This window comes from Felis catus, chromosome A3 (genome assembly GCF_018350175.1).
Source record: "Felis catus isolate Fca126 chromosome A3, F.catus_Fca126_mat1.0, whole genome shotgun sequence".
In the NCBI taxonomy this organism is placed as follows: Eukaryota; Metazoa; Chordata; class Mammalia; order Carnivora; family Felidae; genus Felis; species Felis catus.
The window spans coordinates 91,686,591-91,699,955 of record NC_058370.1 but is presented as its reverse complement, the minus strand read 5'-3'; the positions used below and the strand labels follow the sequence as shown (position 1 = coordinate 91,699,955).

General features: G+C 34.1%; 1 protein-coding gene across 6 annotated transcripts in view; it reads left to right on the top strand.

Moving 5' to 3' along the window:
• GCFC2 (GC-rich sequence DNA-binding factor 2) overlaps nucleotides 1-13,365 on the top strand; it is a 55,236-nt gene that overhangs the window by 21,251 nt on the left and 20,620 nt on the right. For all 6 annotated transcript variants that reach the window (XM_045054461.1, XM_023251800.2, XM_045054462.1 and 3 more), the window contains 6 exons: nucleotides 4,041-4,227; nucleotides 6,200-6,323; nucleotides 7,276-7,357; nucleotides 7,876-7,988; nucleotides 9,221-9,420; nucleotides 12,138-12,288. In XM_045054461.1, the coding sequence (XP_044910396.1) occupies nucleotides 4,041-4,227; nucleotides 6,200-6,323; nucleotides 7,276-7,357; nucleotides 7,876-7,988; nucleotides 9,221-9,420; nucleotides 12,138-12,288 (857 nt within the window). The remainder of the gene's footprint in view (nucleotides 1-4,040; nucleotides 4,228-6,199; nucleotides 6,324-7,275; nucleotides 7,358-7,875; nucleotides 7,989-9,220; nucleotides 9,421-12,137; nucleotides 12,289-13,365) is intronic.

Below are 13,365 nucleotides of genomic sequence, written 5' to 3'. Positions count from 1 at the left end.
TTAATATTGTTAAAATACCCAGTTTTACCCAAAGCAGTCAACAGATACAGTACATTCCCTATCAAATTTTCAGTGGCAATTTTTGCAGAAATAGGAAAAAAATTCTAAAATTCATATGGAATCTGGAAGGACCCAAGACTGTTTTGATTATTCAAACCAATAATGAAAAGTCTTGAGAAAGAAAAGCATAGGCAATACAAGCAAAAATAAACTAGTGGGACTACATCAGACTAAAACTAAAGAGCCTCTGCTCAGCAAAGGAAATAATGAACAGTGAAAAGGCACACTGTGGAGTAAGAAAAGAGTTGCAAACTATCTGATCCAAAGTATCGGAACTCGTACAACTCAGCAACAACAAAAATCCAACTGAAAAATAGACATTTCTTAAAGTAGACATACTAGTGGCCAAAAAACATATGAAAAAAATGGTCATCACTAAACATCAGGAAATTATAAATCAAAGCCACAATGATTAGGATGGCCACTGTGAAAACAATAAGTGTTCTCATGGATGCAAAGGAAAGGGAACCCTTATACACTATTGATGAGACTGTAAAATGGTGCCACAGCTGTGAAAAGCAGTATGGAGATTCCTCAAGAGATTAAAAATAGAAATACCATATGATCGAGCAATTCCACTTTTGTGTGTGTGTGTGTGTGTATGTGCACAAAATAACACAAGACAGAAAACAATTTACAGGGGCGCCTGGGTGCCTCATCAGTTGAGCATCCAACTCTTAGTTTCAGCTCAGGTCATAATCTTACGGGTTCATGGGATTGAGCCCTGCGTAGGGCTCAGTGCTAACAACGTGGAGCCTGCTTGGGATTCTCCTTCTCCTCTCTCTACCCCTCCCCTGTGCACAAGCAGGTGCTTATCTCTCTGAGAATAAATAAACCTTTAAAAAAAAATATCTTTACATACAGTGGAGTATTATCAATCTTAAAAAAGGAAATCTCAGTATATGCTACAACAAGAACCTTGAGGACTAAATGAAATAAGACATTCACAAAAGGTAAATACTACATTGACTCTATTTACATGATCTTTCTAAAGTATCAAACTTTTAGAAACTGAAAATAGAATGGTGGTTGCCATGGTTAGGAGGAGGAGAGGAAGGAGGAATTGTTGATCAGTGGGTATAAAGTTTCAGTTTTACAAGATGAAAAGTTCTAGAGTTCTGTTCACAACAGTGTGCATAAAGTTAATACTGTACTGCACACTTAAAAATAAGGTTAAGATTATAAATTTTGTTACATGTTTTTTGACTGCAGTAAAATAAGCGTATTTTGTTAATATACTTGATTTATAATAATTTACTTAAATATTTCTCTGTTGGACATTCTGACTTCTAAGTTTTCTCTCATAAATAATGATAAAGATAATGAATGTTCTTGTAAGTTATTTAATCTGTTACATTATTTCTTAAATGTCTGAGAAAAGGTGACCTGGGTAAAATTATGCATATTTTTATGGCTCTTGAAATAGATTGCCAGTCTGGACACATCTACCTTTTATTCTCCTACTATTAAAACTTACCTCTTAAGTGGAGAGTATTAATATAAATAGTATGTTTTGCTAAAGATAAGGCAAACCCATCATGATAGGTTGTTTTGTCTTAAATATTTTTCTGTTTTACTACTCAGAATCTAGTGTGCTTCTTTAGATGTTTGAAAGAATGAGTATGATAGGAAAAGTTTAAATAGTCCTATGTAACATGTGATACAAAGAGAGAACTTGGTTCTCCTGCCAAAGTTAGTATTCGTAAAGAACATTTTCTTTGCCTTTTTTTTTTTTTAAATACTTAGGAACTTTTCTTCTAATACTTGGTAATAGGTTCAAAATTTTCTTACCCTGTGTCTTTTATATAAATCAGCTTTAAAGTAGCTTCACTTCTTAATTATATTGCAGCTAAAATATATTGGTCATAGTTGTTCATTTATATGGTTTGACAAAGAAAAGGACATTCAAGAGCATTGTATAGTGAAATAAACATAAAAGTCTTTAGATGATACCAGTTTTTAGATATTAGGCTACCTCTGTATTATAGTGAGTTGGCAAACTCCCCACCCACTCCCTGTTTTGTAAGTAAAGTTTTATTGGGACACAGCCATACTTGTGCGTTTACATATTGTCTGTGGCTGCTTTAGCTACATCACAGAATTGAGTAGTTGCAACAGCAACCATATTTCCTATCTGGACCTTTACAGAAAAAGTTTGCCAACCTCTATTCTAGATGATTGGTTTTCAGTAGTGATGTTAAATGATGAAAATTGCCTTGATTCTGTATTATTTTTGTAATAACTTCCCTATTTACTGTCCTTCTGATAGTCCTTTGTTAACTGAAAGAAAAGAGCTAGAATTACAGCTGTTGCATCTAGAATTGCATATAATTCAGGACTTAGCGGGTTTTTTTTTTTTTTTTTGCCTTTTTTGGAATTGTGTTTGAGAGAGTTGTCTTGCATGCATTATAGGGAAAAAAAGGTAGCAGATCACTAATAGAGAGTAGCATTTCATTTTATCTGGATAGGTTTTAATTTTAAATTTAGTGTATTTTATTTTTTCATTAACTGAGTTTATTTTAAAAAGAAAATACGTTTTTATTGTCTAGACAAAATCAAATGGTACAAAAGGATATACAGAGAAAAGGAAGTCACCTTCCCCAAAGAACCACTCCTCCCGGTTTCCTATGTTTCATTCCAGAAGTAGTCTGTATGTATGTCTATACAAGTACATATATACTTATATATTGCCCCATTTTTTATACAGAACTAAAGCACATTATATCCCCTGTTCTCTACCTTGCTTTTTTCATTTAATATGTATTTATGATCTTACTGCTATAACCAATAATATTCCACTTAATTAAAGCAGTTTTTTTAATGCTTTCTGTACATTATTGTCTTATTTCTTAACTGTTTCTATTCTTTACATAATGCAAGGAAAAACTTGGAAAGACGAATGCATTAGTCATTGTTCCAGGGAAACTTAGAAGACATTTTTGGTCTTTAAGAAAAAAAAAGATGACATTTGGTCTAAGCAAGTGTTTACTAATGATTTTTCATTATCCACAGCAAGTTAGCTGAAGGAGTTGAATTTTTTTAAGAAAGTTCAAGTCTACATACTATGAATTGTTACTTCATTTGTCGTTAATTCTCAAATTGTAATGTACTCACAGTGTCGAATGTTAGTGGAAAACACATTCCAGATATTTTTAAAGAAATAGTGTTTCTTATTCCTATACTGGCAAATATAGAGAGAGATAACTGACTTCTAAAAAATAAGCAGACATTGAATTATATTTGACATTTGTTTCTTGCTACGTTAGTTGATACATGTGATACTAATAAGAGTTAAAAAAAAAAAAAAAAGTAGGCTGTTGGGTAACGGGCACTAAGGAATCTACTCCTGAAATCGTTGTTGCACTATATGCTAACTAATTTGGATGTAAATTTTTAAAAATAAAAAAAAATAAATAAAAGTAGGCTGTGTTATCAATAAAGCAGTGTATGGGGGACTACAGCAAAAACAGGAAATATGCCTGAAAGAACATCAAATTCTAATGACAGATAAAACCATCGAGTCATAAAACATTATACCAAATCATAACATGTTCAAATGGTTTTAATACCAGCTTATTCAGTAATACCCATATTCGAAGAAAGACCACAAACTGATTTAACAGTAACTCCACATGGATTCCCGTATTTCAAATATAAGACCTTGGATTGTCTAGCAACTCACCTAGTTTACAAATTCTGATCAGTCCACACTTACTTTCACTGTAAAATTATCCTCTGATTAGCTCAAGCACCTGAAACCTGTAAGTGTCCTTTCCTCCCTTTTCCTTTGAGACCTTTTTCATTGTGGTGTCCTTTGCTCAGCAAGTCTCATAAACACAGGTTTATAGGCTTGTCCGTTTCCTTGGTGGGCTCTATAAGATAGCTTTTAAAAAAATTTCATTAGATTGGTAGTTATCGTGGTAGAAATCAAAGTTGGAGAAACAAGGCAGTTTTCATTTATTTTTATTTTGTTTATTTAGATTAACACTGCTACAGGATACTCACCGCTCACACCTGAGGGAATATGAAAAATACATACAAGATGTCAAGAGTTCGAAGAGTACCATCCAGAAACTAGAGAATTCATCAAATCAAGCTCTAAATTTTAAATTCTATAAAAGCATGAAAATTTATGTGGAAAATTTAATTGACTGTCTTAATGAAAAGGTACATGGTCATAAATACAATATTTCCTTTTTATAAAGAAATCCCCTTACCATGAGATTTTTTTTTTAAGTCTAAAATCCCACAACTAATTTCCTTCAGGGTTTTCCTACACATTTTTGACATGCTGTGATATTAAGTATCCCCTTAATATTGGACAGTTGGGGTTTTTTTGCGATTATTTTGGTATTATAAATAACAAAGTTTTGTATATAAATTTTTGTGTTAAAATTCCATTTGTTTAAAAAAATTCCTAGAAAGTGAATTATTAAGTCAAAGTTTCTAAATATCTTTTAAGGCTTATGAAACATTGCTAAATTATTTGAATACCAGAAAGATTGCATCAGTTTTACTTTTAGCTTACTTCATTTAAAAAATGATTTTTGCAGGGGTACCTGGGTGGCTCAGTCAGTTAAGTATCCGACTTTGGCTCAGGTAATGGTTTCATGGTTCATGAGTTGGAACCCCACATTGGGCTCTCTGCTGTCAGCACAGAGCCTGCTTAGGATCTTCTGTCTGTCTGTCTGTCTCTCTTTCTCTCTCTCTCTCTCTCTCTCTCTCTCTCTCTCTCTCTCTCTCTCTGCCCTCCCCCCTCCACTTACACTCTCTCTCAAAAATAACATTAAAAATTTTTTTAATAAATAATATTTTTTGCTTGTACATACTTATTTTGATCTCAAACAAAACCTTTGTTTTATTAACACATGCAGTCTCTTTTTGTGAGTTGTCTTTGCCTTATCTTTTTTCATATTGGCAATTTTTCTTTTTTTCCTTTTTTTTTCCTTATATGGTGAAAATTCTTTATTGCTTAAAATTTTTAATGCCACTTGATATAGGTAAACTTTCCAGTTTGTCTTTTGATTTCGTTTGCAGTGTTTTTTTTGACATCCTGATCATTTGACATTTTTGTGTTAATCAGATTTATGAATCATTCTTTCCCTTTATAAGTCTGCTTTTGTTTTATACATACTAAGTCCTTACATTTGGGTCTTGAGTTGACTTTTTTTTTTAAGTAGACAAACCATTTAAAAAATACACTCTACTTTCTTCATTGCTTTTTATTTACATTTAAAATATTACCAAATAATTGGATTTTTTTCTCTCCAGTTGTTTCAAGTTGACTACCTTTTACTGTCACTTGGTAGTTACTTTCTGAAGTATTTATTGCAATACAACTTAATTCATTGATCCTTGAAGAATTAAAGTTTCATTGGCCTACACATTGATGTACCCAGGGCAGCTGCTATGGGAACATCATTGGAGTGGGGAGAATTGTTGCTCAAGAAATGTAAGAAACTAATCATTCATTTTTGCTTCATAGCTTTCTTACCTGTCTGGTTAGGTCTCTTCCATTCTCCCCTTTTTTCAGATTTAACAGTTTCTTCAAGTGCTCTCCTACAGTCTGCCCCCTCGGCTTATGAAAAATATCTGCACCCTTTATTTTCTCCTCCTAATATCTCAAATAAAAAAGAATCCTATTTGGGGGTGCCTGGGTGGCTCAGTTGAGCGTCTGACTCTTGATTTCAGCTCAGTCATGATCTCACAGTTCGTGAGTTAAGGCCCCACATCAGGCTCCACACTGACAGTGCAGAGCCTACTTTGGATTCTCTTCCCACCCCACCCCCCACCCACCCCTCTCTCACTCACGCACGTGTGCTTTCTCTCTCAAAATTAAAAAAAAAAAAAAAAATCCTATTTCTTATCTATTCACTCCTATCCATGTTCCAGACTCGAACCCATTTGCTTTCATTTTTTATGATATTTATAGCTGTTTCAGTGCAGTAAGTTGATTATCAATATTAAAGTATTGGCAGCCAGGTCTCTATCTCACAATCTTTTTTTTAATTAAAATGTGGTAGTATTGGAAGTGTTTCTTTTATATGAGTATTGAGCACATACATATGCTTATCTGAGTATTACTTTTTATAATTGATTATTGATGACCTACAAAATGTTACTTATATGTGTATTTCAGATTATCAGCATCCAAGAAATAGAGTCATCCATGCATGCACTCCTTTTAAAACAAGCCATGACCTTTATGAAACGCAGGCAAGATGAATTAAAACATGAATCAACGTATTTACAACAATTATCACGTTAGTGTTTTTCATATTCAATATCATTTATGATTTATCAGCTAGAGAATAAAAGTATTTTTATTTCTGTATAAAAAAATGCCTTTTTGTGTATTTTCCCACTAACCTTTCACCTATTTCTTTGCAAAAACCCCAAAATATTTAGAACTAGGGCTTCAAAATATCTTGAATTAAGCCTAAGACAAAAAAAATAAAAATGACAACTTCTAATCATTTGGTATTTGAGACAGTATATGGCTATATAATGACTTTGTTGAGATGAGTTGACATAAGTCTGTAGGCTGTGTCAGAAATCTAACTTAAAGATTTCATGGCTGATCCACGGATTAAGTGTGGAGGTTAAAGACATTTTGGTGGGTTTTAGTAGAGAATCATCTGTAAGATCTCAAGATTTGGATGCTGCCTTTTAGTTCTCACACTGGTTTTGTATTTTCAGAGATGCCTTCCTTTGATTAGGTTCTGTTGGGGAATAGTGAAGGAGATGAGATCGTAACCAAGTAGCTGATTAAAGCAAAATGACTTTCAAACACATGACTTGTAGTTAGTTATAAATTATGGTACATACCAAAGTAACAAATAATATGAATAACTTACTGGTAATGCAAATATTTCTAGTAATTCAGGGATGAGAAAAAAAAAAAAAACTGGTGAAAACACCTGAAAAAGAATACAAGAAAAAGAAACACGGTAGAATTTTATTACTGTTCTCAAGTGCTGAACTATATTCACCAGCCAGGGTATCTTAGGCTAGCAGGCTCAATGCCTATCAATATTGTGATAGGGAGTTAACATTATAATTTCGTTATATGATGAAGTATGCGATTTAAGCAAAGTAAGTGTGTTTATATATATACCTACATGTTACACCCAAAATACAACTTTTGTTTTCAGAATGTTTCATTTTATTTCTTTTAAGAATTTGCAGTATTAAATTAATTATATTTGTTAACAGGCAAAGCTGAGACATCAACAAATGGAAGTTTGGCTGTAGGTGAAAAAACTCCATGGATTTTGGAAGAGATTGAATCTCGAAGGTAGCTATATATAAAGTGAAGACTTGAGCAAGTATTTTTCACTACTTAACCATAGTTAGCCCATATGGTATAATAACCGTAACTGAACATTAATTTGTGAGAATGACATAAAACCAAAATTTAGTTAAACAGTCCTTACCCCCAGGGTTTAAAGACACATTGGTATATTGGATCAGTCAAAAGGAATGGGTAAGATGGCATTTATCAGTCTGGGACTTGCTTATAACTAGAAGCCAGTTATTGTTACCCCCTCTTTAAAATCTGGGTAGCCCATGGGAATGTACTTTAAGAAAAAGAGGGAGAACCACCAATTCAGATTAACGAAGCTAAAATGCCAAAAATAATAACAAAATTGTGTGCTAATAATAATAATATGGTATATATTCTAGACATTGTAAATAAATGATGACTCCTAGTTTTTGTTTTAAAGTATTTCTTTTCAGCAGGAACTGTTTTTTGTTTTGTTTTTGTTTTTAGGAACTGTTTTAAATTTGTTTTCGGTTTATTGCAAAACATAGGTCACAAAGAAGACAAGCAAGGGCACTTTCTGGGAATTGTGATCATCAGGAAGGGACATCTAGTGATGATGAACTGTCTTCAGCAGACATGATTGACTTCCAAAAAACCCAAGGTCAGTTACCAGGTTTCTAATATGTCTTAATTTGAAGTATCGAAATGGTAGGAAATGCTTTGCTGTGATTGCTCTTAAATATCGTTGGGGAAATTCAAGGAAAAAGGAACATGTTTTTTTCCCCTTTAAGACTTCCTGGGGTGCCTGGCTGGCTCAGTCCATAGAGCATATGACTTGTGATCTTGGGGTCATGAGTTCGAGTTGCACACGGGGGGTAGAGTTTACTTAAAAAAAAAAAAAAAAAAAAAAAAGATTTTTCCTACCTTTGAAAAAATGGCATAAAATGGAGGAACATCGTGAGTTTTCTGCATCCTTACAGTTTTTTCCCTCAGCTTTTCTCATTTTTTATAAAGGAGCCATGAACAATTTGGTTTCATTTCTCTATTGTATACCTTCTATATTATCATTTTTAATTGAAAACAATTAAATTTAGGGGTGTCTGGTTGGCTCAGTTGGTAGAGCATGAGACTCTTGATCTCAGGGTTAGGAGTTAGAGCCCATGTTTAGGGTAAAGATTACTTAAAAATAAAATCTTTTGAAAATAAAACATTTAAATTTAATAACATTATTTTAGTGATTCATAGGTAAAATGTCACATATTTGAAGGAATGTGGGCTTTACAGGGCTGCCTGGGTGGTGTAGTCGGTTAGGTGTCCAACTTTGGCTCAGGTTGGTCATGATCTCACAGCTCATGGTCTCGAGCCCTGCGTCAGGCTCTGTGCTGACAGCTCAGAGCCTGGAGCCTCCTTCAGATTCTCTCTCTCTCTCTCTCTCTCTCTCTCTCTCTCTCTCTCTCTCTCTGCCCCTTCCAATCCCCCACTCTGTCTCTCAAATAATAAATAAAAGTTAAAAAAAAATTTTTTTAATGTGGGTTTTACAGTCAAACAGATGGGTTTGAAGACTGTCTCTATTTTGTGTGACCTTCGATCCATTGACCTCCCTGAGTCTCATGTTGTTTGCTCATTTTTTTGTCTATAAATAGTCACACCTACCTTGTAGAGAAGATAGCTATGATGCTGAAATAGCAGGGAATCAATAAGTGGTCGATTTTGTTAGTGTCACTATTGCTATTAAAGTGATTTTTTAAAAATAAAAGGTAATTTATCTGTTAATATCAAAGGAAAGTTTTCAGCTCTGTTGAGTACATACGTCATTACATGTGATGATGTTTATAGGAAGCAAAGCTCAGAAACTTAAAATGCAAAATATACAGAGACTCCTTTTGTTTACAGGTGAAATTTTACGGGATCACAAGCAGATTTTTGAAGATGTACATGATGATTTTTGTAATATCCAAAATATTTTGTTGAAATTTCAACAATGGCGAGAAAAGTTTCCTGATTCTTATTATGAAGCTTTCATTAGTTTATGCATACCGAAGCTTTTAAATCCCCTAATCCGACTTCAGTTGATTGATTGGAATCCTCTTAAGGTATTTAAGCTTAACATGTGAAAGAAATAATTCTGTCCTGTTCATTACTGAAGTGCCCTTGTTATTAGGTTAGCTTTAAAATACACAGAGTTGGAATTGATAATTAGTGCTTTGGGGTGGTAGTCTGCATTCATGTTTTCTTGGTTCTTCTCTTATATTTAAGGCTGAATAGCACTAAACATCTGTCAAGGAAACACTTTTTTGTTGTCTTTCAGCTTCTTCTATGGTAAGTTAAGGTCATTTTTAAATCATTGAAAAATGTGAAGGTAGTATTAGCTTTTAAGAATTTTAGTCTGTGTGATATAGGTACCAAGAGTTTTGAAGTTGGAGATGCTATATTGGGACTATTTGGTTTGGAAAGCTACACTGAGGAGGAGGGATTTAAATGAGGATTTGAAGGTTATATAAGATTTAAAACAGGAGAAAAAAAGGAAAACTTTTTTTGTCAAGGTACGTAAGGAGAAATCCTAGTTCAGGAGCTAGAGGCTGCATAGAGGTTCAGATCCTAAATTAAGAGATAGGAACTTATTTTGATAAATAATGGGAAGAGTAGAATTATGAAAGTAGTGTTTTAGGAAGTCCTAGCAGCTGGCTAACTTGGAGGGAAGAAACAGGTGAGATAATACTGGAAGGCTATTGCTGTAGCCCAAGTCCAAGGTAGTGAATCCCTTAAATACAGTGATAGTGATAAAGGGAAGAGAAATAAAGGGTTGGTTATAGGAGGTTTTGTGAATTAAGAATCAGTAAAAAGCTTCTGCACAGTGAAGGAAACAACAAAACTAAAAGGCAGCCTATTGAACAGGAGAAGATGTTTGCAAATGACATATCTAATAAATTAGGGTTAGCATCTAAAATGTATGAAGAACTTACACAGTTCAGCACCCTCAAAAAACCAAACAATGCAATTAACAATTGGGCAGAAGACACGAATAGACATTTCTCCAAAGAAGACATCCACACAGCCAACAGACACATGAAAAGATGCTCAACATAATTGATCATTAGGGAAATACAAATCAAAACCACAGTGAGACATCACTTTAAACCTGTCAGAATGGCTAAAATAAAAAACACAAACAAGTGATGGTGAGGATGTGCAGAAAAAAGGAATCTTCATGCACTGTTGGTGGGAATGCAGACTGGTGCAGCCACTATGGAAAATGGTATGGAAGTTCCTCAAAAAGTTACAAAATAGAACTACCCTCTGATCCAGTAATCACACTACTGGGTATGTACCCCCAAAATACAAAAACATTAATTCATACACGCACCTCTACGTTTGTAGTAGCGTTATTTACAGTAGCCACAGTATGGAAGCAGCCTAAGTGTCCATCGACTGATGAAAGGATAAAGAAGATGTGGGGTATGTGTGTGTGTCTCTACATACACAATGGAATATTACTCAGCCATAAAAAGGAATGAAAGCTTGCCATATGCAACAACATGGATGGAGCTAGAGAGTATAATGCCAAGTGAAATAAGTCAGAGGAAGACAAATACTATATGACTTCACTCAAATGTGGAATTTAAGAAACAAATGAGCAAAGGAAAAAGAGACAAATCAAGAAATATACTCGTAACTGTGGAGAACAAACTGATGGTTACCAGAAGGGAGAGGGTTAAGGGAATGGGTGAAGTAGGCAATGAGGATTAAGGAGTGCACTTGTGATGAGCACTGAGTGATGTATGGAATTATGGAATCACTATATTGTATACCTGAAACTAATATAACTATTTTAACTATATTGGAATTAAAATTAAAGAATTAGTAAAATACCAAGAATAACCTTAACACACCACATTGAAAGGTGACCCCAGTGTTTTGATTCCGGGTTATTAGAACAGCGGTAGTTCCATTAATAGAAACGGGAACTTTCCAGAGGGAAGAAGATTTTGAAGGAAGTTTTACTTTGTACATGGATGCTGAAATGATAGTGGAACATCCATGTGGATGTGCCTAGTAAGAAAATGGAAATGAGAAAACAAAGTTATAAGAATAGAGGAAAACTGAAGATAAAAACATTTGACGAAGTGAAGGCGACAGAACCACGTCCTTTTATTTTTCTCTGCCCCAGTGATGCATGTCTGTTGCTCACTGTGTTGGGTTCACAGCCAGGCAGTCTTCATAGTATAGAAACTAAGCTTATCCCTAAGAAGATGGTAAGCAGTTTGTTGCACAGGAGCCTCGTTGTTAAGCACTCAGGCCAAATTGAGTACTCTGTTACACCTAGTGGAGATCTGTTCATTCATTCATTCATTCAACAGATCATAATTGGCCATCTGCTACTTGCCTCATAAGCTAAACCACCTATAAAATACACACTTGTGCCTATGAGAATTGAGGGAACCAAAAGTGAATTTTGTATGATGTAAATTGAATTTTTGTAAACAAAATCTGTATTTATTTTAAGTGATATTCTTACAAATGTATATATTTTTTTCAGTAGTAAAGTGTGGTAGGTTCTGAATATGGTATTTTTGGCATATTTGTCATACGAGTGATGCATGGAATGTAGTTTTCTGTCATATTTTTGAGACATCTTGTCCTAGTCATGCCATCCTGCCTACCCTTGGTCTAGTGCTTTATACAGGGGGTTAAAATATGGAATTACTCTTTTTTTTCCTCAGAAAAGCTCTAGTGATTACTGAAAAAACTAACTTTTTAAAAATAAACTGTGTAAGAATTTATTGATAACTTTAATAATTTTATTTATAAGTTTGATGCTGCAGGCTTAAAACAGATGCCATGGTTCACATCTATAGAAGAATATATGGCTAGCAGTATGGAAGATTCAAAGAAGGAAGATGGTTCTGATAAGAAAATCTTGTCTGCTATCATCAATAAAACAGTTATTCCTCGACTTACAGGTACTGCTTTGTAAACTTGATAAAATTAAATTCTTCTCTGGCAGATCGAAGATCATTAATTTCTGTTACAGTCACAGATTCTTTTATCAGAAGTTTTCAAATACAAGGAAAGTAATATGCATTAAAAATCAAGAGATGTCATAATTGAAGGTGGTTAAAAGAGCTTGTTTGCACAAGTAATTGGCTACTAGACTAGCTAGTATTCTTCAGCCTTTAGCATTTGTGACATTAGTGTTGCTTTTATAACCCCTAAGTCATTTATTTGATTCCTACTGCATGTATTTCTTCCTTTCCCTTGACTTCTTCCCCTTTCTTGTTATTTTTTTTTTAACGTTTGTTTATTTTTGAGAGAGCAAGACAGAGCATGAGCAGGGGAGGGGCAGAGAGAGAGGGAGACACAGAATCCAAAGCAGGCTCCAGACTCTGAGCTGTCAGCACAGAGCATGACGAGACACTTGAACTCAACCAACTGCAAGATTGTGACCCCAGCCAAAGCCACTTAACTGACTGAGCCGCCCAGGCGCCCCTTGTTATTTTTTCTTTAAAAAACATTACTACATCTTCATATCTGCATTTAGCATTGATGCTTGTGCTTCAGTCTGAAGGCTTATTTAAACTGAAATTGTACTTGATAAAGATCTGTTTCACCATGGCCCTGAGAATGGATTTTGATAGCAAAGTCTATAGAACTGTCTTAAATGATGAAGCAACTACTTTCTATTGCTTCTTAGCCAATTCGGCTAAAACTTTAAGATTTTTCTCAGCATATCTTGCAGTGCAGTCATGGTTGTATTAAGTTACTACTTTTACCTAGTTGTCTTAATGATAGCACAGAATGTGTATGACTGATTTAAATACTCTTCTGAAAACTCCAAATACTTCACTTAAAATTAAACCTCAAGTAAGTAGAATTATGAGAAATTAATACTGTGTATTTATTCTTAAGTTCTGTCATGGATGCCCTTGTACTCTTCATGAACCCCTAGGCTATTTCATGCTCTCTTTTAGTGTTATCTATATTTGTGTTCATTGTGGTAACCAGTAACTAAATGTGGTTATTAAAATACACATTTCAAG